Source organism: Sceloporus occidentalis, unplaced genomic scaffold (assembly GCF_023333645.1).
Source record: "Sceloporus occidentalis isolate IW3139 unplaced genomic scaffold, rSceOcc1.0.p SCAF_6, whole genome shotgun sequence".
Classification (NCBI taxonomy): Eukaryota; Metazoa; Chordata; class Lepidosauria; order Squamata; family Phrynosomatidae; genus Sceloporus; species Sceloporus occidentalis.
This window is the reverse complement of record NW_028316986.1, coordinates 79,486,642-79,511,534: the sequence shown is the minus strand read 5'-3', so window position 1 is coordinate 79,511,534 and position 24,893 is coordinate 79,486,642. Positions and strand designations below refer to the sequence as shown.

At 40.8% G+C, this 24,893-nt stretch overlaps 1 protein-coding gene across 3 annotated transcripts in view; it reads right to left on the bottom strand.

Moving 5' to 3' along the window:
* The window catches only part of IPCEF1 (interaction protein for cytohesin exchange factors 1), a 66,814-nt gene that overhangs the window by 25,648 nt on the left and 16,273 nt on the right, over positions 1-24,893 (bottom strand). The window contains exons 2-4 of one of the 3 annotated variants that reach the window (XM_089530163.1): positions 20,010-20,059; positions 9,906-9,942; positions 9,177-9,346 (exon numbers count right to left, since the gene is read on the bottom strand). In XM_089530163.1, coding sequence (XP_089386289.1) covers positions 9,177-9,346; positions 9,906-9,942; positions 20,010-20,033 — 231 coding nt within the window. In that variant the 5' untranslated portion in view covers positions 20,034-20,059. Of the gene's footprint in view, positions 1-9,176; positions 9,347-9,905; positions 9,943-10,407; positions 10,470-20,009; positions 20,060-24,893 lie in introns of those variants that run through there. The other 2 variants (XM_089530165.1, XM_089530164.1) reach the window with 2 other exon arrangements.

The window sequence follows — 24,893 nt, the reverse complement described above, 5'->3', positions numbered from 1 at the left end:
AAAGCTAGACTACGTGACTCTAAAAGCATCACTCTCTATTTCCTCTGCATTCCTTTCAAAGATTCCTTAACTCATACTTATTTTCCCATAAGAGTAGGAGACACACCACCCCGACCTGCTGTTGCTATGTTACATTTTCCTGCATCTCTGAATAACGCAAGATTTTGTTTAACGATGAGCTGACTTCTTGCTTCATAAAAAGATGACCTGCCATTACACAGAAGCATGAGAGACAAGCAAGACAATGAGAAGACAAAGCAGAGTTCCTTTCTACATGGTCTCTGACCCCAGAGAAGCATCTGTGCAGTGTCTCCATAGGAAAAACAATTATCTCTTAACCTGAGTGGTACATTCGGTAAATTGAGTGGGGAAGGGACTGTCCCAGGGCCCACTCAAAATATAAATGTCAGCCAACCCCCACATTCCTAAAACCACAGAAGACTGCAGGTGCTGTGTGACAAACCTTTGTCTGTAGAGAAAGCTTTTGAACTTTTAAACTCAGAGTGAATATTGTGAATTTAAGAGAGCTGAAATGGTGAACATAAAAATTGGTTTGCCATACTCATGTGTACTTAGAGGAGAGAGATGGAGATTACTGGGAAGTTCCCAGAGCAGGATATATCAGGGCCACATTCCAACACCCTCTTACATTTCATAGATGAAAACTGGGACATGTTCAGCCAAGCAACATCAGTGTGTAGTCAAGATAGCAAAAGTTATTAATGAGGAAAAACGCACACTCCAGGAGACAATACTGCAGTTTGCTTTTGGCTGAGACTACAGGAAAATATAACATTCTGCCCTCTCTTCTCCCCTCCTCCATCACTGAATCAACTGAGATCAAACTACTTTTACCTTTGAACTTTGAACTTCAGTTGGGACCAGTGGAAGTACAGTTAGCCTTTTGTGGATTTAATAATTCACTGATTATTTGCTGCTGCCTCCACTTCTGCTCTGTGCCATTTTTAATAAGGACTGCAAACCTCATGAGACAAAGAGACTGCGAAAGTATGGCAAGGCTTGTAAGTCCTGATTAAAAATGGCATATGGCACCAGCAGCCACCTGTTTCTGCCTTGTGAAAGATCTGTACCGCTTCAAAGGCATCCACAGTGGGTTGAATCTGCAGCTCATCCTTTATGTGTGTGTTAAATATGCTTGTGGGGGGGGGGGGTACAGTTATCTGCAGTTTTTCCACTTTCTCAGGTATCCTGTGCCCTGAATCTGGAAGACTGTGACTATATGCCAAGGGCAAAAGGGGAAAATGGAAGGGGGGAAGAGAATCTGGAGCATTTTTAAAAGCAGCTGAAAAAGTGGGATGACAAAATACTGTCCTTGCCAAATGGGGACAGCTGGATTACATTCCTTTGTTCATCACTGACATAAGGTACTGAGACATATTCCATATTTGAGCATGGATGGATAACTTGTAAACCTCCAGACATCTGTGGATTAACACTCCCATCAGTTCTCTACAGTGTAATCAATGGTGAGAGATTGTGGGCAATGCAATCCAATAACATGTGGAAAGTGATATGTTCCCCAGTTCCAACACAGAAGTTATATTTGACAACTGTAGTTATAAAGCAATTCATGGTCTTCCACAGTCTGAGGCTGAAGCTCTCATCATCCCTGACAACTTGATTCTAGTGAAGTGTACTGATGGAAATTGCAGTTCAAACTTTCTAGATTGCACCAGATTAAGGAATGCTCCCACACCTTTAGTCCAATTATCCATACTGGTCAAACAGGTTTAGATTTTGAAGCATTTAAACTTTTTTTCAAAATCTATTTGACCAGAAAGTGATAGGAGTACATTATGCATAGCAATAATGCTCCCACTCCTTTGAGATCTCTGCAAAACCTGTCATCTATCTTCAGTCTCCAGGGACAGTGTGCAACAAATATTATTTGTCTGGAAACTAAATTGCAGCCCCAATATCTATATCTAGAAGTGAAACCCAAACTATAGCTTCAGTTCAAAGCACCCAGACAACCTAGGTGTTTTTTGCAAGAGGGTTTCAAGCTGAACTGCATTCTGGGGTAGTTTGTGGACCTCTAAGTCCTCCTCTTTCCAACACATGGAGGCATCCAGTGGGAAACACTTTGACTTGTCAATAAACTTGTATCCCTGTTTGCTTCCTCAGAAGGTTATTTCGGTTCAAGTCCTTCTTTTGTATTCAGTGTAGGGAGCTTGTGGTCAACCAGCTGAGAAAGACATTCACTCTTTGCCACAATGCAATTGTAAGGTGAGAGACAAGGGGATTTTTTGCACATTTGCAAAAGCAGTAAGCAATAAGAGTGTCGGATGCCTCAATTTGCAGGTTTGTTTTCATTTTAGTGCTTTTCTTTAAGCAAACAAACAAAAAAAGCACTTCTCCAGGTTGGGAGAATACCACAAAGAGAAGAGATCTGTAAAGAGTAATGTTTTATCTGTTCATCTGAACAAACCTGGGGATTTATATGAGTGCACCTGGAGGAGGGGGCAAACCAGGAAAGCATGTGATTGTCAAGATCTTGCCCTTCCTCTCCAGTGCCCAATGGAAATAATTCCAAAGTCTATATAGGATTGCACTTCACACTGAAACTCTGTGGGAGGTCATGAAGAACCCAGTCTCTCTGGGGCCAGCTCAAGACAATTTCCTGCCTGAGGTGAAAGACAGCATTTCAGACCCTCAGTTCCATTTGACTTCCGGGGCTCTTGCACACTACACAATTACAGCACTATGGTTCCATTTTAACTGCAGCCTATGAAATCTTGGGAATTGTAGTTTGGCTAGACGTCAGAGCTCTCTCACTGAGAATTATAAATATCCCTCCCAGAACTACAAATCCCAGGATTTTATAGAATGCAACCATGGAAGTTAAAGTGGAATCATAACATAATTATGTAGTTTGAAAGGGCTTACAGTACCAGTAATGGAAAAGTATATTCTACTATAACTAACAGCAAAATGGGAGCCTACGAAGCAGGCTTTTTGACACACAGTTCTATCCTTCCCCCTTAGCTTATACCACTGAAGTAGCCTAATGGTTCCCTGTGCCTGATGGTAGGACTGGCCCTGGCCCAGACCTTTGGAGATGGGAGTGAATTTTGCTGGTTAATTTTGTTGTTGGTGAGTCACAGAGGTGCTCAGAATATCTTGGTTATGCACTGTCAAGACAATCAATCCCAAACTACTTCTCCAGAACTGAAAGGACACTAAAAGCTAACTGCTGGCTGGATGAGATTCTGTCATGTTAGGGCCCTGAGGTTCAAATAGAATGGCAGAGCATCAGCTGCACACTCCCAAAATCCCAGATCCAATATTATTCTGTAACATGGGAGAGACCCCTTCCACAAAGCAATAATTTTCCCCATTATTGCATTGAGTTAGTTGAGGTTTAGAACAATTGCAGTCCTAATCCCTGTCTCCTCCTGAGCTCCTGCCTAGAGAGGAAGGTTGTGGGGGGTCTTCTCACTATTGTTACCAATAAAACACAGAAGAACATAAGTAGTTCCACAATCAAATAAGGCAACAGCTTATCTGTTATCACAATGGCCAGCCAGATGTCTATGGGAAGCCAATAGAAAAGAACAGCACTAAAATAACATCTTTCTACTCATGGCATTGAAAGCATACTGCCTCTGATGCTGAAGGTAAAATACTAACAATGGCATCACTATGGGGGGTGCGATGGATTCAGACCACACTGATTGTCACTGGGAGGGGGCGATAAGAATGCCGGGAGCAAGCCACTCTTGCTGGACACAGTGCAGCACCCATCCTCACTACATTTTGGTGGCAGTGGCATCAATCCTGTCTCAGACTGCACTTGCTCCCTGCCAACAGAGAAATGGATACACTTCCTTTTGCCTCCTTTGTGATGTCAGCACCAATCTCGGATCACCCCTCCTGATCTTACCAATTGGACAGAAGCATTGGACTCCTGGTAGCCAACTGGTTGATGTGCATCTGATGCTCATTTTATTTATTTTTCCACTCCACTCCTTTCCCTTAATCTTTGCAGGGTCAGCTACTTTATTTTCTTTTTCTCACACCATTTTAAATGTACGAAAAAGATGCCTAAAATATTCACTTGGCAGAGGGAAATTCCTCCCGCTTTTTTTCCACAAGAGGAACTTTTCCAAGGCATGGGACAAGTATGTTTATAGCATTGTAAGAATGAATATAGTGTTTTGCAGCAGAGATAGTGTCAAATTGTCCTGTACTGAGAGAAAAGTAGAGTAAAAATTGGTCAGTGTCTTAAAGATAATAATTTGGGACTTCAAATCCCAGAATTCTGGGATTTAAATAGTCAAGGAAAATAATTTTTCCAAGCTCTGTGTCCTCAAAAAGGAACTTTTCCAAGCTCTGTGGTAAATACGCTGATGATGTGTTATGAAAATTAAAATGTTGGGAATTAATATAGTCTATTGTAAAAGAGCCAGCATGGTGCAGGTGCCTTTAGAGTTTGGACTAAAACCTGGAATGGAATCAATGCCCCACTGAAATGGAAACCCCTGGTTACTACTGAGACCCACTATCTTTAATAGGTCTTACTCTTCGGTCATATTGACCTGTTTATTTTTTTGTAGTTCCCTATATTAACTTCCATAAAGTCACTTATACATTGATATTTTGATCTCTCAGCAGTGATGGCCAACCTTGACATGATCCAAGTCTATCTGTTCTTTTACAATTACTGTACTAGCAGTTTTACCATTTTTGCCACATTTTTAATTTATTGTGGTCTTTTTGCCAATGCAAGTTAAACATTTTTTAAAATCCTGGGTGGGCAGATATAGGTCCAAGTAAGAGGTGGGCTACTGTGGCAAGTATGGAGATCAGTTTTCTCTGGGGGATGTATTTTTAAAATTACTCCAAAATGGGGGGAAACTAACTGACAACCCATCTCTGCCCATTCCCAGCTGGCACCAGAATATATTGGTTCAGCACAAAAGTGTTTGTGTACATTGGTCTTGCACAATGTTGGCTCACGAAAAAGCCAGGACTAAGCAAAGGGACCCAGGGACAGAGAGATGAGGGATGCATGTCCTTAATATTATCATACTTTCTCAGCAAGACAAGAAATGCCAGCATTGTGATTCTGGGTTATGATGTTACCTGTTTAACTGTGGTATAATTGCCCTTATACTTATTGTCATCGTTAATTGTCTCAAATAATTTGTGCCTTTCCCCTCAACTCTTAACTGCCTCACCTGCCCCCTGGTCTCATGTTTTGCCCATGAAATATTAGGGAATGGGATGCTTGTGCCCTGGCAACCCCAAGATAAGTTAGTTTAAAACAAATGCAACAATAAATTCAGTAGTAACTGGAAGTCAATAGTTTTAAAAAACTACAAACTAGCAAGAACCCCCCCCCCCCAAATATTTCTCCCTTCATGTCTTCAGGGAATCCAATACCATACATGGATAATGACAAAAGGAATGCAGAACTGCTGCCTAATTTACTGAGGACGCTGTCCTCCAAATTCAGTGCAGGCCACTACTTGTGATATCACGAAGTAATGAATACAGTCAGGCCTCCATATCCATAAATTTTTTATCCATGGAATCAACCATTCACAGGTTGGAAATATTTGAAAATATATAAATCCCCAAAAGCAAACTTTGATTTTGCCATTTTCTGTAAGGGACACTATCTTACTATTCCACTTTATTTATTGGGGCTTGAGCATCCATGGATTTTGGTATCCAAACCAAACCCCAGCAGATACCAAGAGCCACTGTAACATGAGAGGCAAGTATCAAATCTTGTGCTATACCACAAGGGAATGGAGAATTCTTCCAAACCTGCAACCTGTTCTCTTGATCCAATTCCTACTCATCTTCTAATCTCTATAGCTCCCTCCTTTCTGCCCTCACTTCTCCATATCTTCAATCTCTCTCTCTCTACAGGCTCCTTCCCATTGGACTTCAAACATGCTCTCATTTCCCCAATTCTGAAAAAACCTTCTCTTGACCCCTCCTCTTTGTCTAGCTATCGTCCAATTTCTCTTCTCCCCTTTCTTTCTAAGGTTTTGGAACGGGTTGTTTATTCGCGCTGTCTTGAGTTTCTTGAAGCCAACTCCATCCTCGATCCCTTTCAGTCTGGTTTCTGCCCAAGGCATTCTACAGAGACAGCTCTCACTAAGATCTCCAATGACCTTTTACTGGCCAAGGCTAATGGCCTTTACTCTGTTCTCATCCTTCTTGATTTGTTTGCAGCCTTTGACACTGTTGATCACTGTCTCCTAATTGACATACTCTCTGACCTTGTGTTCTCAGACTCTGTTCTTGACTGATTTAGATCTTACTTGTCTGGCAGATCTTTTGCAGTAGTTGCAGGGGGTCAGACTTCTTCTCCTGTTCCCTTATCTGTTGGAGTGCCCCAGGGCTCTGTTCTGGGTCCCCTTCTGTTTTCTCTCTACACACTGTCCTTAGGAAAACTCATTAGCTCTTTTGGCTTTTCCTACCACCTGTATGCCGATGACACCCAGCTGTATCTTTCCACCCCTGACCTTTCTCCAAAGCTTGAACAGCAAGTCTCGTCTTGCCTCACAGCTGTCTCGCAGTGGATGCGCCATCGGCGCTTGAAGCTCAACATGTCCAAGACGGAGCTTCTTGTCTTTCCTCCTAAGCCCACCCTTCAACACTCCTTTTCTGTCTCTGTGGACAACATTTCTATTCAACCAGTCCAGCAAGCCCGCAGTCTTGGTTTTATCTTTGACTCTTCTCTGTCGTGTATCCCTCAGATCCAGACCACAGCCAAGGCTTGTAGATTCTTTTTGTACAATATTGCCAAAATCCGACCATATCTCTCCACCTCTACTGCCAAGATCTTGGTCCATGCCCTAGTGATCTCACGACTTGATTACTGTAATGTCCTCCTGGCTGGGCTTCCTCTTTCTCACCTCCGTCCTTTAATCTCTGTCCAGCATTCAGCTGCACGCATTATCACTTCCACCCACCACTCTGACCACATCTCTCCTGTGTTGACATCCCTTCACTGGCTCCCCCTCCCTTTCCGTATTCAGTACAAGCTCCTGCTGTCGACGTTTAAAGCCCTCCATGGACTGGCCCCTCCTTACTTATCAGACCTTCTTTCTCCTCACCTTCCCACCAGGGCCCTCCGTTCTGGTAGTCTAGGTCTGCTGTCTCAGCCCAGGATTTCCTCTGCCCCATCGCGGATTCGCCCCTTTTCACTTGCTGCCCCTCACTCCTGGAACCTTCTTCCCCCACAAGCAAGAGCCATCACTTCTTTAACCAGCTTCAAAACGGAGTTGAAAACCATCCTGTTCAGAGTAGCCTTCCCAGGCATTGCATAATTGTCACTTGCTATTTGGTTTTCTTTTGTTGTCTGTTTATCAAACCATTTCCTGTATTGCTATGTACTGTATATGCATTATCCTACTTGAGAGTATGTATTTTCCCTGGAAAATGATTAACCATCCATTATGAAGCCAAACCCTCCCTCCAGTACATCTGCCTTGGTCCAGGCCTTGGAGGTAGAGAAGAACTGCTGGACCTCTTACCCTTTCCCTCCACCACTCCCTTCTCCTTCTGTGTCATGTCTTTTTAGATTGTAAGCCCGAGGGCAGGGAACCGTCTAATTAAAAAGATTGTATGTACAGCGCTGTGTAAATTTACAGCACTTCATAAATAAAGGTTAATAATAATAATAATAATAATAATATTGGGGTGGAGCAGCATTCCCTGATGGCTCAGAAAAATCCAGTATTGTCTTTATCAAAAGCTGTTAAACAGTCCAGAAGAAACAATATAGTCACACTCCCTTGGTCCATTCAGTTTTTTAAATGGATTAAAAACCACAGATTAAATCCACAGTGTCATTTATGAATACCTAGAGCTTTTGTACAAGCAAAAACACAATTTCTCCTCTTTCTAAAAAATGAATACTGAAGCCCTTATTAGAACCTACCAGGTTACGCTGGTGAAATAAAGGTTAATTATACAAAAGACTCAATGTAGTTTCCTTTAGAGGAATAAATCAGATGCTTTCATCAATAAATCCCTTCCTTGAAAGGTTTGGTCCTTTGGCTGCACATTATTAAATGCAGTGGGTTAGGGTCAAATAGGCAAGAACCTTGTCCACATTCTAAAATGCTCTAAGGACCTACTGTTTTAACCAAGGACTAACCTAGGCTAGGGTAGCCTATCTTCATGTGATATTGACCATTTTCCAGAAATCTAGTATGACTACAACTTCATGGCCTGAGAATTTAGCCAGAAAATGGAAAGACAGTGGTGACTGAAATATATTTTTGGAATATAACTCCCAGAATCCCCAAGCAGGATGGGCCAGGGACGTAGCCAAGGGGGGGGGGATCTTGGATTCCGGACCCCCCCCCCCCGTTCCATTAGAAAAATGAATGGTGTGTGCTGCTGCGCCGCCGCACCCAAGCCCCATTATAATGGTGGCACTTAGTCTGGACCCGCCCCCCCTTCCTAAAATCCTGGCTACATCCCTGGATGGGCACTGACATTTGTGAGAACTGTGGTCCAAAAAAAATAATAATAATTTCTCCAATTTTTGGGGAGAATCTGTAATCCCTCTGATGTATGGCAGTCAAGAGAATATAGTGATTTGAGCAATGCAGGGGACCAGTAATTGAATTTGCACTCAGCCATGGAAACCCACTGGATGATGTTGGGCAAGTCACACTGTCTCAACCTCAGGGAAAGGCAAAGGCAAACTCCTTTGAACAAATCTTGCCAAGAAAACGCTGTGATAGGTTCATCATAAGTCAGAAACAACTTGAAAGCACACACCAATAAAACAGCAGTCAAAAAATCCTACTATAATCCTGCCCATTCACACTTTCCCCACCAGTCAGATAGACAGAAAGCAAGAGAAAATGTCCTGTTGGCTTCCCTTGGATCCTAAATTTCATTCAGTCAGTCTGAAAGAAATACAATTTACTTCCAGATTACCTATGCCTTCTCACCTTATTACAGATACTCAGCATATCTTATATGTTCAATATAGGGTATTTTAAAAAATAATTAAAGAACCTGAAAAGTGAAATAACTTTTCACTGTTTTAATTTTGTCCTTCACTCTGACAAATCAGACATTCCAAATTCACACATTGAATTTTTCATCCAGACATTGCCCAGAGACACAGTCTTCCTTTTATTTAACTATGTGAATAAAGAGGTTAAAATGCTTACCAACTGACTGCTGTACCAATACAATGATGAAGCCTTCAGGACACACCAGAACTTTTTCCATTTGTTGCCAATAAATCCTCCTTTTTCTTTTTTCTTGTACAGCCATCCCTGACAATCAGCTAGCCCTAAGTCCTTACATGAGATCCTTCGACGGCTCATGCCACAAATTTCTGTGAAATTAAGAACAGGCACCAGTTTAAAGCAACAATGTAGAATGCAATTTTAAATAATATTTATTTTAAATAATATTTCTGGTATGAATAGCCACCAAAGTTAAATCAGCCCAGCTTTTACGAAATCCATAATGATAGCAAACTTAATACCAGTGAAACAAAATACATACATGTATTAATTATATGTTTTTGCCTTTAAGAGATTATATACTAAAAATGACACCAGTAATAGTAACCATAGATATATTAAGATATACCCCACAAAATTATTTATCTTTTAGTGGCATGGTCAAAACACATTGGCAATTAAGTCAGCAAAACGCACTCTTTTCTGTCTCCCCCAATCACACCATTACTGACATACCAAAACAGCTTAGTCGAAACGAAGAACATGTCATGATGATTCCACACCCTCCCTCTCAAATTAATGCAAAACTAAGCTGAATTAATAGGAAGCGCCCACCACCAACTAAACAACACAACAGTGAGCCGTCCACTTCACGTGAGCAATATAAAATACACACTGGTCAAAAAGAGGAACAAAAGATCACATTACCTTGATTTTTCTTTCTTGTCTTCTGACGCAAAGGAACCTGCAAGAAATGCAGGAAGGAAAGGGAAGAGGAAATTTCAGATTGTATTGCAAGACTTGTAGAAACAGGAGGGGGATCTCCTCTGACAGAAGGAGGGGGAAAGAGGAGGAGGAGGAGACAACAACAACGGGGGTATCACTCAGCACCGAATGTGGAATGGAATCTTTCAAACACAGACACAGCTAATAGGGAAGCAAATAGCTGAAGCAGAAAATGCTGTAATGAAAATTGATTCATCTGAAGCTCCAGAAGAGAAAGTGCACTCACTCTTCTTATGCCTCTGTCACTCAAGCTTCCTGTTTTTGTACCCACAAATGGCTCTTCCGTCATGTATTTGAGCTGCTCAAATACATGAAGTTAAACCAATTAAACAAACAAAAAAGCATACAGTGAAGCTTTGACTGCCCAAAAGTTACTGAGAGGGTGAAAACATGCACATTAGATGTTGACACAATGGTGGCTAACCTTCACATCGCTCTGCAGTCACCATAGCAGAACACATGTGGAAAGAGAATGAAAAGAAGGAGAGAAGAGTCATGCCCTGGTTGCTAGGTCAGTCTAAACCCGAACTGATTTAAACCCACTGGAATCAATGAGGCTGAAATATCCATCCATGTATAAATGTCTACCACACAGTGACATAGCCCATATCAGTTGAACATGTGAATGGTTTCCAACGGAAACAGTTATGCTTAGAGGAACTAGCAAGCTGTCTCTGTGGGGTTTGACCTGCATTGGTTGTATCACACATGCAAGTTAGCAGCTCCGGCAGCACACTTTGAGTAGTAAATATGTGCCTCAACATACAGAAGACTATAAGCTAGGGCCTGAACAGATAGGCCAAAATGAAGCTGCTTCGGGTCTCTTTGGAGTTACGCTCTTTAAATGATACATGCATCCTAAGAGGTTGGAAGCCGCACCAAAGCCGTGCTCCAGTCCTAAGGACTGGAGTGCAGCTTTGGCACAACTTCTGGCCTCTTAAGATGTGTGTGTCATTTAAACAGCATACTTCCAAAGAGACCCGAAGCAGCTTCATTTTTGCCTGTCTGTTTGGGCCCCTACACATATAAACATACACACACAAAACATACACACATGTGTAACCCTTGGGAAAAGCTATCAAGGAGTAGATCAGGGACAAAATATTACATCCCAAACAAAAGAGAAGAGAGGCACTGTCAAAAGAAGACAAAACTCAAACACTTCTAGGAAAAATATCCAGTGTGCCTTCATTTTGATTTAATATATGTTGATTTGCTTACTGAAGCTCAAAAGTCCACCCGATCTTTGGATCTTCTCCTGAATAGCCTCTGTCCCTCAGCATAGCTTTCTTTTATACAGTTCCCCCTATATTCTTTGTTTGTGCTTAATCATCTATGCCTCATTCAAATGGGTCCACTGCTCTCAACTTTCCTTGGCCTCAGCTCCTCTTCATTTGTTCTGATTCCAAGAGAAACTTGAAATCTGTCCTTCAATCAATGGATGCCCTACATCAGTGTTGAGAATCATTCTATCCACATGTCACATACATATATTTTGGCCCGGTACAAATGGATTTTTACTGACGCCCTCATCACGTGCTAGGGTTGCCTTGAGGCAGAGCACCCACACGCCCCGCAACCCTAGCACATGACGAGGGTGTAATAATGGCGGCACCCTGTATACATGGGTGCTGCCATTGTTACGTATGCCGCATGGTGCCCTGTGGTGCTTACATAACGAATGCACCAGTGGTGCACTTGTTACACTGCTGCCGTGGCTTGAGAAGAACCTGCTTTTTGCGGGTTCTTTTTCCGCTGGCGGGAAGCCGTGCGGTTTGGCGGCTGTGGCTTCCCGCCAGCAGAAAAACAGGCACCAGCAGGCTGCCCTTTTGGGGCGGTCTGTCCCACGCCTTTGTTTTGCAAAAACCTAACATTATCTGAAAACTGATAGTTCTTCTGGCTACTTTGGAATTCTTTAGAAGGGGCTAATCTAATACAGTTCTAAAATGGTCCCCCAGTCCTCCCTGCAGCTGAACACCCCTCTTCTACAACTCAACATTTATGGTCATCCTAAGCTCCAAGCCACATAGCCTACCTTCCACACATGTTGATCTTGTCTTGTGAATAGCCAACAGAAATAGCCATAGTGCAACTTGCTACATTCCGAATATGAAAAGCAGGCAAACCAGAAACATGGCAAATAACTATGTTTGCTCAATGAATCACAAGAAGAGTTCAGCATACTATACAAAAGGCACTAAAATTCAGTTTGAGCTTAGTTTATTCAACATGTTAAAAATAGTTTCATGAATATTATAGGTGTGTGCATAGATGTCAATTATATATTTATATAAATTAATTGCACACACACATATATGTAAGTTTAAATATTTTAAATATCTTATCGTCCTTTTGAATGAAAATGACATCACATAGTGGCTAACTGTAAAGTCAAATCCACATTAAAACAACATAATTTCAGGATAACATCATATATTGAGAGCCAGCATGAGGTAGTGCTTTGCATGCTGGACTAGGACATTGGGGGAGCAGGGTTTAAATCCCTGGTTGATTATGGAAACACACTGGATGGCTTTGGGCAAGTTATTTACTCTTGGCTGCAGAGGAAAGCAAGGGGAAACCACCTCAGAACAAATTCTACAAGGAAAACCCTGTGACAGGGCTGCCTTAGAATCACCTTAGATAAGAAATGACTTGAAGACAGACAACAACAAATATCGTGTAATTTATGTAACAACAACTAACAATAACCAAGAATTAAATTAAAAATTCAGCAGCAATAAACAAAAAAGAGAGGAAATGCAAACATTCAGCAGAGAGCCAACAAACCCTCTACAAGAGTAATATTTTTGATATCAAAGGGCCTGAATAGACAGGCCAAAATAAAGCTGCTTAGGGTCACTTTGGAGGTATGCTGTTTAAATGCTGCATGAGTCCTAAGAGGACAGAAGCCATAACAAAGCCACACTCCAGTCCTCAGGACTAGAGAATGGCTTTGGTGCAGCTTCTGGCCTCCTTAGATGTGTGTGTCATTTAAACAGCATACCTACAAAGTGACCCGAAGGAGCTTTATTTTGGCCTGTCTGTTTGGGCCCAAAGTATCAGTATGGAAGAGGAGGGCATTTCAAAACCTTGGTATGCTGTTCAATGGTCCCTGTCTATGGTATGCATCTGCTATGTCAAATGAACCAAGGGTGAAGATGTGAAGATACATGTGGCTAACGCTAGTTCTGACCTCAAGAGGCCCGGTACACTGAGTGGTGAAACACTGCCCCTCTTTGCTGCACAAGTGTGCAGCAGCATCCACATGTGGCTGCACAGATGCAAACTCAAAAAGGCGCCGTTCTAGGCAATTCCTTTTCTGCACAGTAATAAGGGCTGCAATGCAGCCCTATGACACCGCTTCTGTTGACAGGCGTCTGTACGTGGCGCTATAGCTGCACAGCTGAGGCACCTGCTGTGTGGCCAGGCAGGCGCACCTATGACATCACTAGGGCTGGTAACATCTGGACACCCAGCCCTATCGAGCCCTAATATTACCTCAACATGCCCATCTGTACAAAGCCTGAGAATCTTTCTTAATTGAGATGTAGATTGTAATGTGTCCCCAATCTTTCAGTGCAAATCTATAAGCTTATCGCACAGCGTTTTGGCAACGTTATGGGTACTAAATGAGAATGGAACAGAACACACTTTATCACACAGCTGAGTTCCCATCCAAGTCCCATTTGGTTATCACAGTGTTCCTCGCCCATCCCAGAGTGAGAACTGTTTAAAAGGGTTCTCAGCTGGCAAGAATGTTTTCGGACCGTTCCAAGTGGTTTCAGTGCGAGAAGCCAACAAATTCTCTTGTGTTCTGATTGGCTAGGACAATGTCCTGCCTTCCTGTCCTAGAACATCTACAATCTTTACTGTTCGTCCAGATACGACATGAGGAGGGCACCACAGGTAGTGTTAAAATTTAATTATATTTTTATTCATATAATACTTTTTTTCTGAGAAAAAGAATGATCACAATGTAAACATCTCTGTGGCATGTTTTTGGATGCAGAATTTTTTCCCATCATATACTGACCACATAATAAACAAGAGAGAAGCCAGGGAAAGGGAGCAGCCCTCAGGGCAAGCAGGTGTGTGTGTGTGTGTGTGTGTGTGTGTGTGTGTGTGTGTGTGTGTGTGTGTGTCAGTCAGACAGGAATGCCTCTGTGTCTGTGTATGTGTGTGTGTGTGTCAGGCAGGCAGACCTCTGCCTTTGTGCGTTTCCCTGTAGTTTCCCACTTTCCAAAATTTCTGAATCACATCCCTTCTCTCCCTCCAGCTTCGGCACCTTGAACCAGCGCCCTCCAAAAGCAGGGTGGGTGAGGTTCCCCTAAAAAACAGAGGTGTCCCCAATCAGGCACTCCTCCTCCTCCTCCTCCTCCTCCTTCGCAGCCACGACCTCTTCCCCTTGGCTCCGTCTTGCCTTCCTTTCCTTGCCTGTCTCTTTTTATGGGTGGCTCCAGCAAGCCAGGGGGGTGCCAGACCCATGAAGTGATAAGATCATAGAGTGATGACATCGCTTACTTCTGCAGAACTAAAATCCCTGCTAGAACAGTATGCATGCGCAAAAGAAGAACTGCTTGGGAACGACCTTGACTACAGTAACGGAAACACAGTATATGCAGTGTGATAAAATGTGTTCTCACACCGTTACCATTACAAAATATCAAATGCAGTAACACCCATTCCCATATCGTTTCTCCACAGAACGTTACAGGTACTGGTGCGATAATCTTGCTAGATGTGTCAACTCTGAAGTCAATCCTAATGCAAGCCATGGAACTTACAAATAAATGGGTATTATTGTCAAGTAACTGCAGCCTCAGTAAGAACAAAAAATGATGTAATCTCTTTCTCAAACCTCCAAATGTTGAAAGGGCAACACTGTGTCACCACCATCATGCTGGTGAGTAACCATCCTACTGTTCTGTCATAGTTTAAACACATCCATAGGGTTTAATATTTGCAACATCATGGCAGGAAATGGTTCATTTTACTTGATTTTAATAGAAATTATTCCTCCATTTCAAGGCAGTAGTGGTTAGCACTGACACAAAGAATACTTTGTAGATGCATGCAAGGGTATAGAGATGAAGGCATTGTCCCTGCATTAGAATTCTGTCCCACAATGACATTTTCCTGTAGTCACCAAATGTCTAGCATTTCAGAGAAATGGGACATTGAAAATTGTTTCTAGAATCATTGTTTTTTGTTTATATTCACTGTTGCAGGCTGCTTCCCCAAACTGGAGGAAAGCTAATATGATGATGATGAAGGAGGAGGAGGAGGAGATGATGATGGATATGATAGAACACTTATATTTACTGTACTCACATTCCCTTAGGAATTTTGACTGCTCCTTTTCTTTGGATACCTAAACTGTATTTCTAAGTTTTAGGTTAATGCAATGCTAAACATCTGCAAACTAAAGGAAAATGTATGGGGAGAAAGAGCTCATATTTGGAGGGGCTATGCCCTAACACCCCCCCCCCCTGCATACCTACACTCCTGTAGACATGTTTACCCTTAGATCTCAAGAAAGTATAGACACTGAATATCAACCAACCACACATTAAAAACAATAGAGGATATTCAACAATGAGAACGGTAAGTTTTCCACCAACTAAAAATGGATTAGTTTTAACTTGATGCCAAAAAAGAGCACAGAGTCAGCACCTGAACAAGAAGGGCATTAGACAGACCACAACAAAGAACCTCTCTTTTATTTACATATAGTCAATCAATCAATCATTTATTATTGCAGCATACAGCCAGTACAAGATAAAATACAATAACAATGACCAAACATCCATATAAACCATACACTCAAAATGACCTTTTACAGACAGGTACAAATATCAGCAAGAAATCTGGAATAAAATAAAGCTCATTGCCATGTGTCAGTTAACAGAGGAATTTAGAAGAGTTGTAAAAATATTATAAAAGAGTTTCTTTAGCATAACATTTAACAGTCAACTGTCAAAGTATCCATCCGTTATGGAGTACATATTAAAGCAGAATGTAATATTAAGGAAATAGTAAAAAAAAAATGATTCAAAAATGATACACATATAGTGTACTACTCCTAAAGATGGAATATGGACTAGGGCATCTTCTGACTATCTTTATGCATAAACAGGTAGGCAAGAAAAGAGGCATTCCTTAAGATATTAGGGCTGAAAGATATTAGGGCTGAAAATGTGGGCACTAGTACCTTGAACTGGGCTCAGCCCCAAACATGCTACCAATGTAGTTACTTCAGAACTGATGTAAGATGGCACTGATGCAACATGGCATGATGTAACATAATTGATGTAACACAGACGAGGCATAGGCAACACATGCCCTCTTGCCTGCTTGTCCTGAACTTCTACCACCACTGAATTTTCACAGCAAACCAAATCAGCTGCAAATTGGCTTTAAAACAAAGCTGAAAGGAGTGGACACATCTTGGTTTCAGTTTGGTTAGTGCACCCAGGAGACTTTTAGGAGCTCTAACCAACTTGAAACCACAAATGAGATGTATTGGGAATGGAAGATATGGCCACTGGTGTATGTCAGCAACCTCTCTTCCCGGGGCAATGCACCCATGGAAGATCTTACCTCTACATAAACCAACCAGGAGACTAGCAATTGAATTATGGGTTAGTGGAAGCTTGTTGAGGTGCTGCCCCATGTATCAACCATGACAATAATAGAATGTGCAGGTTTTCAGATGTCATGGATAATTATGGCCCTGAAAGCCCTGTCTAGGAAAGGTGCAGCTGATGAACTAGCTGAAGCTGTTCAACAGTGCTCCAAGCTACTGAGCCCACTTCTAATGACATTGGTTCTAATGACAGTAATACAGCAAGGGTAGTGAACTATCAGCCATTTATTCATTCAATTAAATGACCCTAAGCTCTGTGGATTTATCTAATTCCCCCTTTCAAGCTGTCCAGGTTGGTTGCCATTACTACATCTTGTGGCTGTCATCACTGCATCTCAAAGTTTCTAGCAAACTTCTCACAACAATCCTTTGTGGGTTTCAGCAATTTTTTCCCCAGGAACCTGAACATAAGAATCTCTTCACCACCCAAAGGCTGTTGCCACACTGCAGAATGAATGCAGTTTGACACTGCTTTAACTTTCATGGTTATAGCCTATTGAATCCTATTGGTTGCTAAGATTTACAGTTTGTTGTGGCACCAGAGCTCTCTGATAGAGAAGGCTAAATATATTTTCTTGCTGTTAACCATCCTCAAGTCAATCTCAACCCATGGCAACCATGTGGATGCCTGTCCTACAAGCTCATCCTTGTGATCTCTTTAATGGAGTCCATTTATCTAACATGTGGCCTTCCTCTCTTTCTACTTTCCTCCACCTTTCCTAGCATTATTGTTTTTTCCAGTGATTCAAGCCTTCTCATGATATGTCCAAAGTATGACAGCATAAGTTTTGCCATCTTGGCTTCCAGGGAGATTTCTGGCCTGATCTGCTCTAGGAGCCATTTGTTTGTCTTTTTGGCCATCCACAAAACCCTCATCACTCTTCTCCAGCACCACATTTTGATTGAATGGATTTTCTTATCTTGTTTCTTAACTGTCCATCTCTCACATCCATACATGGTAATAGGGAATACAATGGCTTGTATGATTCTAACTTTTGTACTCAGTTGTATATCTTTGCTTTTTAGGATCTTTTCTGCCCTTCCGAATTCTTAATCGTCTTGTGATTTCCTGGTTGCAGTCTCCATTTCTATCAATATCTTTCAAAGCTACAAATCTCAGAATCCCATTGCACTGAGCCATGGCAGTCCAGTCAAATTTTGTCAGGTCTACTGGACAACTGCTCAAACTGCCCAAGAATGCAATGGAGATTATTGCCTTACTGTCCTGACAAACAGTCAAGATAATATGCTTTCACTTCTGTCTGTTCATGATCACAGGGAGACTCCCACCATCTACATTTTAGCTATTGTTCTGCTTGTTTTGTGATCCCATTTTATCTTCTGTTACACCAGTTTGCTAACTGGGTTATATAATTCAGAAGGCGACAATCGGGAGGAATTATACCACACTATTCCTTCTACTTCCTATGTTTGGGTGGTGAGTATGGCTATTTATGTACAGAACTGGAACCACAACCACCCGCACAAGGGGAACATCAGCAGGCAAAAAATGTAAGCAATGGAACTTAATTGGGGGGAAATTCACAAAATTGCCCAGTTGCAGTGGTATGCAGTGCAATGGAGCGGGTTGGAAACATTATTTTTGGATTATAGGATTACAACTTCCAGAGTCCCCCAGTCAGCACAACCATTGTCCATATTGGCTGTGAGATTCTGAGAACTACATAAAGTAGCTTTTTGCTACTGAAATGGATTGGTTGAAACCCTACACTGAAGAATTCTACATTGCAAGGTGTGGGACTGGTGGTGGTGGTGGTGAAACGTGCTGGCTCATTTATAGTGTTCATTCCTTGGGTGTTTTACAGTGTTTCTTCCTTTCTTACATCTGGGAAAGCATAAGACAGAAATAACACTCTTAACCTGGCTTGTCTCTATTACATTTGATTTAGATTCCCTTCAGGGTCCAGGTACTGTGGGCTGTATTTCAGAGGAAGGATCTAGCAAAACCACCTCAGTATTCCTTGCCTAAGAAAACCCTATGAAATTGATGGGATGGCAACTTGAAGGCACGTATTTGCTCTCTCTCTCTCTCTCTCTCTCTCTCTCTCTCTCTCTCTCGCTCTCTCTCTCGCTCTCTCTCTCTCACACACACACACACACACCATTTCCATTATTATATTTGTTTATAAATATAATAGAACTAAAGCATTCAATTCCCTTAAAAGTATGGACCATCTTACAGTAAGTATCAGTGAAAAATGGATTGTGAAATTCAAATTTGTAGCCATATTTTCTATGACACATAAGGACGCAAGAAGACTTTTGAGGGAAAAACATTATTAACAACACTCCCAAGGAGCTGTTATACAGAAAACATTGAACTACTTCTTGTTTTAAGACTGTGGTTGAAGAAATAAGCAAGGCTACATTCCAGTTAAGAGAGAACATGCTTGGATTTTCCTCATGCCACAAATTTCTGGTTTCCAAGTAAATAAGATGTCAGAGAGAAAGATCTCTCTTTCTCTGTTACAGGAAAAGATTTTTGAATGGTAAACATACACTCCTTTCAGAAATCTGTAAATAGCTAGCCCATATAACTTTTCTAAACATAATAAACACATAACTTATGGAGCAATCCTTTTTCTAGATACATATACTTCACTGATAAACTATCTTTGTTGTATAAAATTCAAGCACTGAAGAGATACCTGCTATATGTCTATATACAGTATTTCTATCATGCTTTTCATTCCAAAATTTCCAAAGTGGTTTACAATATCACATATTAAAACTCACAAAATTGAATAAAATCAAGTAATAAAATGTTGTGATAATAAAATATTTTATTTATACTGGGTACTAGGAATGTTATAGGAAAGAAAGCTTTAGAAAACACTCTCAAAGACTGAAATATTGGCCAGCCTTTTTACAATCCCACACACACTACTTATTACCAGTGCTGGCAGTCCTCACCCCATAATGCTACTTCTGGTATGGATCCCTGTGATTTTTTAATTTTTATTTATTTATTTATTTATTTTTGCCCTTTTTCTGACTTTGGAGTTTTCTCCAACTGAACTCAGTTGGAGAAAACTCCATTGTTTCCTAAAACCTCCAGAGTGATCTCAGATTCATTGTTTATGTGAAGGCTCCAGTGGCAGTAGTGGCAGTGGCACCAAAGGGGACGGGCCAGCAAGGCCAATGCAATATTGGCCCAACTGGCCCATATGCACAATAACATGGTGTCACACCAGATTTGACTCAGTACATGTGGTTGCCATCATGGGCAGTCTGGGGCATAATGCTCTGGATTGGTCCCAGCTGGTGGAAATGTGCCCTTATTATACAAGTATTTTTTATTCCAGATGAACAATAATAATCCTCTCCCTACTTTAGCATTAATGTTATATACTTACAAGGGTTTTGCCATCAGCTGCCATGCACAATATAGAAACTGATGGGGAAGCTGGAAAAGAAAATATACAATTACATGTTAAAGTGAAATAAAGTTAGTACTTTTTTTCCCTAACTGAGCATCCCTTATACACCAGCTATAACCGCATGGCAGTTGTTCCACAGGTGTAGCAGCAGTGTATCTCTGCCTCAAGAAAGCAGAAGGCAATGTAAACAAAGACAATCAGAAAGTGGCAAATATGCCTCAGCATCTCTGGAAACACCACAAAAGCCCCCAAATCAGGGACTGTTCCAATGATAATACCTACAGAGGCAACCAATAAACTAGTGAGGTTTAAGACAACTCCTCCCACAAGGTACTATCTGCATCACAAACAAAACAAAACATACACTGTGATGCTATGGTGCCCTCCAACTTACTGAACATCACTTAGAGCTGGATTTGCAGAACTGTTGCAAGTCACTCTCTTCCAGAAACCAACCTGCATTTGTGAGACAATTAATTGAATTTACTTTGGAATTTGCAATAGTAGCATTTTGTTTTCTTTTTTAAAAGTTCATATTAAATAAAATTAAACTAGAAAGGGAACTCATGGAGGATGGATATACTTGTTTTTATACCCTTGTACCCTTCTGAATTTCATCCATTGTTGTCTGTGAGCAGCTGTCTCTTCCATCCCTAAACTCCTACCACGGAAAATTTAAAAATAGTTCTTCAGCGTGATTGAACCATAAAGTGATGTGTCCAGAATGTGTTTACTCTTTCCTCAATACAGATATATATGTCTATGTTTCAACCTCTCCCTCATTGTAATTACGTAGGTATATATTTTGTGTTAATGCTCAATATGACATTTGCTGCCACCACAACACCATGGAGAATCCCAAAATTCAGGCAGTTGTATGAACTTGTTTTAGCTGGCAACATCTTTACTAGAGTCTTATCTTTTGTAAAGCTAATGAGTCTTTAACTGCTCATTCAAGACCATGACAAGGCCCTTCAAGAGCAAGGCAACCCCAAATACTATGCATTACAAAATGGATAGCTCACAGCAATAAAACATGTCATTGTGAAAATTCATTCAATGCCATCAAAGTTATTTGGAGGCTGTTGAAAGATAGTGTGTTCAAAATCTAAAGATTATTTTACATGCCTCTCCACAAACTTAAGGGTTACCACCATCTGCTGATATCTCTTTTGAGTGAGGGTGGTGCAGTTTCGTTTCAGTTCCAATAACACATGAAGAGTCCAATTTATATTAGCAGATGATAATATTACATCCATTGTCAAGCACTTCAGGATTCCAACCAGTCTCTTTATCACTGTGGCTCAAATATTCTCATAAACTATTCTCAGTTAATGCTGGAAAGCTCATAGCCATATATATATATATATATATATATATATATATATATATGAGATAAGTAGTGCTGGATTAACACTAAGCTCCACAATCCATATTTAGGTAATTATAGAAGTGATTTGCTTTCCAGAAATTCATATCCTCTGCAAAGTCTTGTTGGGACAATATGACCCAATAGGCACTCTGAACATAAATTCCTCTCATAGTGGCTCACAGCTGAGGCCATTATAAAACTCCAGGCCCATTTTTTTTTCTGAGAAAAACCATACTGTGAGGAAACATGCATGGCACATAAATGTAATAATTTTCCAGAGGAAAAAGGTTGAAGCTTGATTTGATAACAAAAAAAGGAAAACATAATCTAGTTTACCAAGTATTAATGTCATTGTCAGGTAACAGCAGGCAAATATTATAATGAAATGTGTCACTTATGTAATTGCTGTAGCCTGCACAATAAAATGTTATGAACCAACCTAACAGTTGCCTATTTTTAAAAAGGTGTATAGAATGGATGCAGCTTTGGAATGCTTAAGATTTTTCTTTGAATCACATTTTTATGTGAACCAACCTGGAGCTCATTCAAACTATGCATTTAGAATTCTCAGACACAATGATCTGATGGCTCAGAGGAATACAACTCCCGGAGTCCAACTGTGACAGCTAAAGTGGAATAAAAATGCTATAATGGTGTAGTGTGATAGGGCCGCTGGGTTGCACTTCTTGCTTATGCAGATTAGAATGTTATCCTTTAGTATGTTTTTCTTACTTCTCCAAATTTTGAGACATCTAAACAAACTGTTTTATATTTACTTTGACTGTTGTAAACCACTTAAAACCTCAAAGTAGGGAAAAGATGAGCTACAGTATGTCCCCCCACATTTACAGCGGATCAGTTCCCATGGTTACTGCAGGTAAGTGAAACTATGGCCTGTTACAGACTGCCAAAATAAAGCTGCTTCAGGTCTCTTTGGAGGCATGCTGTTTAAATGATGCATGCATCCTAAGAATCCGGAAGCTGCACTCCAGTGCTTAGGAATGGAGTGTGGCTTTGGCGCGACCTCCGGACTCTTAGGACCCATGCATCATTTAAATAGCATACCTCCAAAGAGACCCGAAGCAGCTTTATTTTGGCAGTCTGTAACAGGCCTATGATTAACAGCAAATGTATTTCAGCAGACGTTGACCGTAGAATTGTTCTGGAGGGCCACCAGATGCCTAGAGAAGTGGTCTCTATGAATCTGGAGGTCCTCCAACACAACTCCATGGTCAATGTCTGAGGAAGTTATTAATACAAAAGTCCCCCAATCTACACTTACTATGCACCTGCTGCAGCAAACAATGGAATGTCTGTTCCACTACTGGCTGGGAAGCAGCTGGCTCCCATGTCCACCTGCAAGCAGTCTCTTAAGCAAGGGGCATTTGTGACAGGGACCTTTGTTGCCTGCTTGTCACAATGGAGACTGGCCACATGAGTGGTGGAAATGGCAGATAGATGCTTCCCAAGTGATAGGGCAATATTGATCTCCACCACTGATGCCCTGTCACCATGTAGCTTCATGGCTACCATGCCTGTACATACCTAAAGACCATACAGGATTGTAACCAGTATTATTATTATCATCATCATGATCATCATCACTGAATAATGAAGACACAGGATTTCAGTCATTAAATAATGAAAAAGGTTCTGCCTCACAACCAGAACTTGGAAAAATTATGTTTGCACTACAATTCTCAGAATCTCCAAGGCACCGCAGCCATGATCATAGTAGCTGGGGATGGGGGGTGGGACTTAAGGTCCCCATAAGTCATTTTTCCAAGCTCTACAAGTCTTGAAACTTTATCACACACAGCTTTTAAACTGTGATCTGAAAAAACATGGCTTTGACAGTATTTACTGCATCACAGTGCCTATGACCCATAGCTGCTCTATCTACAAAGTGTGTTTAGGACATCCCTTTTCACTGATGGAAGAAACCTGTCTATGGGCTCACAGTCTTGATAGTCCCTAAGTGCAAAACATCACTACTGGAGCAGTTGCAATATTGGCATTTATATGGTGTCAGTTTCTCCTCCTCTCTCCCTGTGTTCTCTCCCCTTTGCTATTCCCAAGCAGCCTGATTCCCTGTTTTAAACAAAAAACTATTTCATTTATTTCTTTAACTTTAAATTGCAGAGCTCCAGAATTGTGTGAAAAAGTGAAAATAAAAATGAAATGAAATAAACCAAAAGGCATCTGGAATAGGGCATAGGGCAGAGAGGTGAGGTTAAGAGAGAATGTGGAACAGAGTGTGATGGCTGAATCAGTCCCAGTTGTGTAATTGATAAGACATGTGATAATGGCTGCTCACAAACAGATACAAGTCCATTTTCTATAACAAGTGCAATTGTGGCAAGAATAGTACTCATGCAGTAATGTCTGTAATTATACATTAGGCTTCAGTGTCATTGATTCCAAAGCTTCCCTTTTTAATTCTTCCCAGAAGAGAAAGATTCTTCCAACCTGCTATAAAAGAAAACAGGAGGTCCCCTGCCCTATGAACAGGCAGTCATAGAATTTTCCTTTATCTTGTCTTTTCTTGGCAGATCCTAACAGTGATTTATCCTTCATGTACTCTCGACTCTTCCTTTATGCCATATAAACTTTAATTACATTGCCCTTATTAGTCACACAAGGTTCTGTGTCCTTCCTTCTCACAACAAATTGCTATAGTTTGTTCCTACTCCCTCTAATTGATTCCATTCTTTCCTAGTAGGAATGGCTTGGGGTGTCATAGGAGAAGCTGGAGTGTTCCTGTCTTTTTACTTTCCCCCTGCTCCGTAGTTTTTTCTCCATACTTCCATTACCTTGGCACAACATCATGACACTTGCAAACATGGAGCAATGGCACACCTTATCACCACCATGTGGGGCACCTCATTGCTCGCTACTCTCCAGGTGGCAAGCAGAATACACAATATTTGCACAGCTTAAATAACACATTAATTAAGCAGAATATTTAATTTATTCTGCTTAATTTATTTATTAATTTAAATAATAATACCTACTTTATTATTAAGTGGAACACACAAATCTTTTTAATGGGGTATGTGTATTGTATTTTTAAATTTATTGTTATGCTTTCAAATGATTCCACATTTTTTAAAAAAATTAAAGGCATTTAGTTATTATTATTAAGCTTTATTTATATAGCATTGTAAATTTACACAGCACTGTACATACAATTAAAATAAATAAAATAAACCTGCCTATGGGGTACATTCTACAAAAATAATTAAATATAATACATAATAGTACATGTTAACAGTCAATAAAATAAGGCAGACAACAAATTAAAATAACATCAGATAACAATCATGTAATGCCTGGGAACACTTCCCTGAACAATATTGTCTTTAACTCGGTTTTGAAGCTGGTTAAAGAGGTAATGAATGGTGCTCGTGGGGGAAGAAGGTTCCAGAAGTGAGGGGCAACAAGTGAAAAGGGATGGATCCGGGACGGGGCAGTGAAAATCCTAGGCT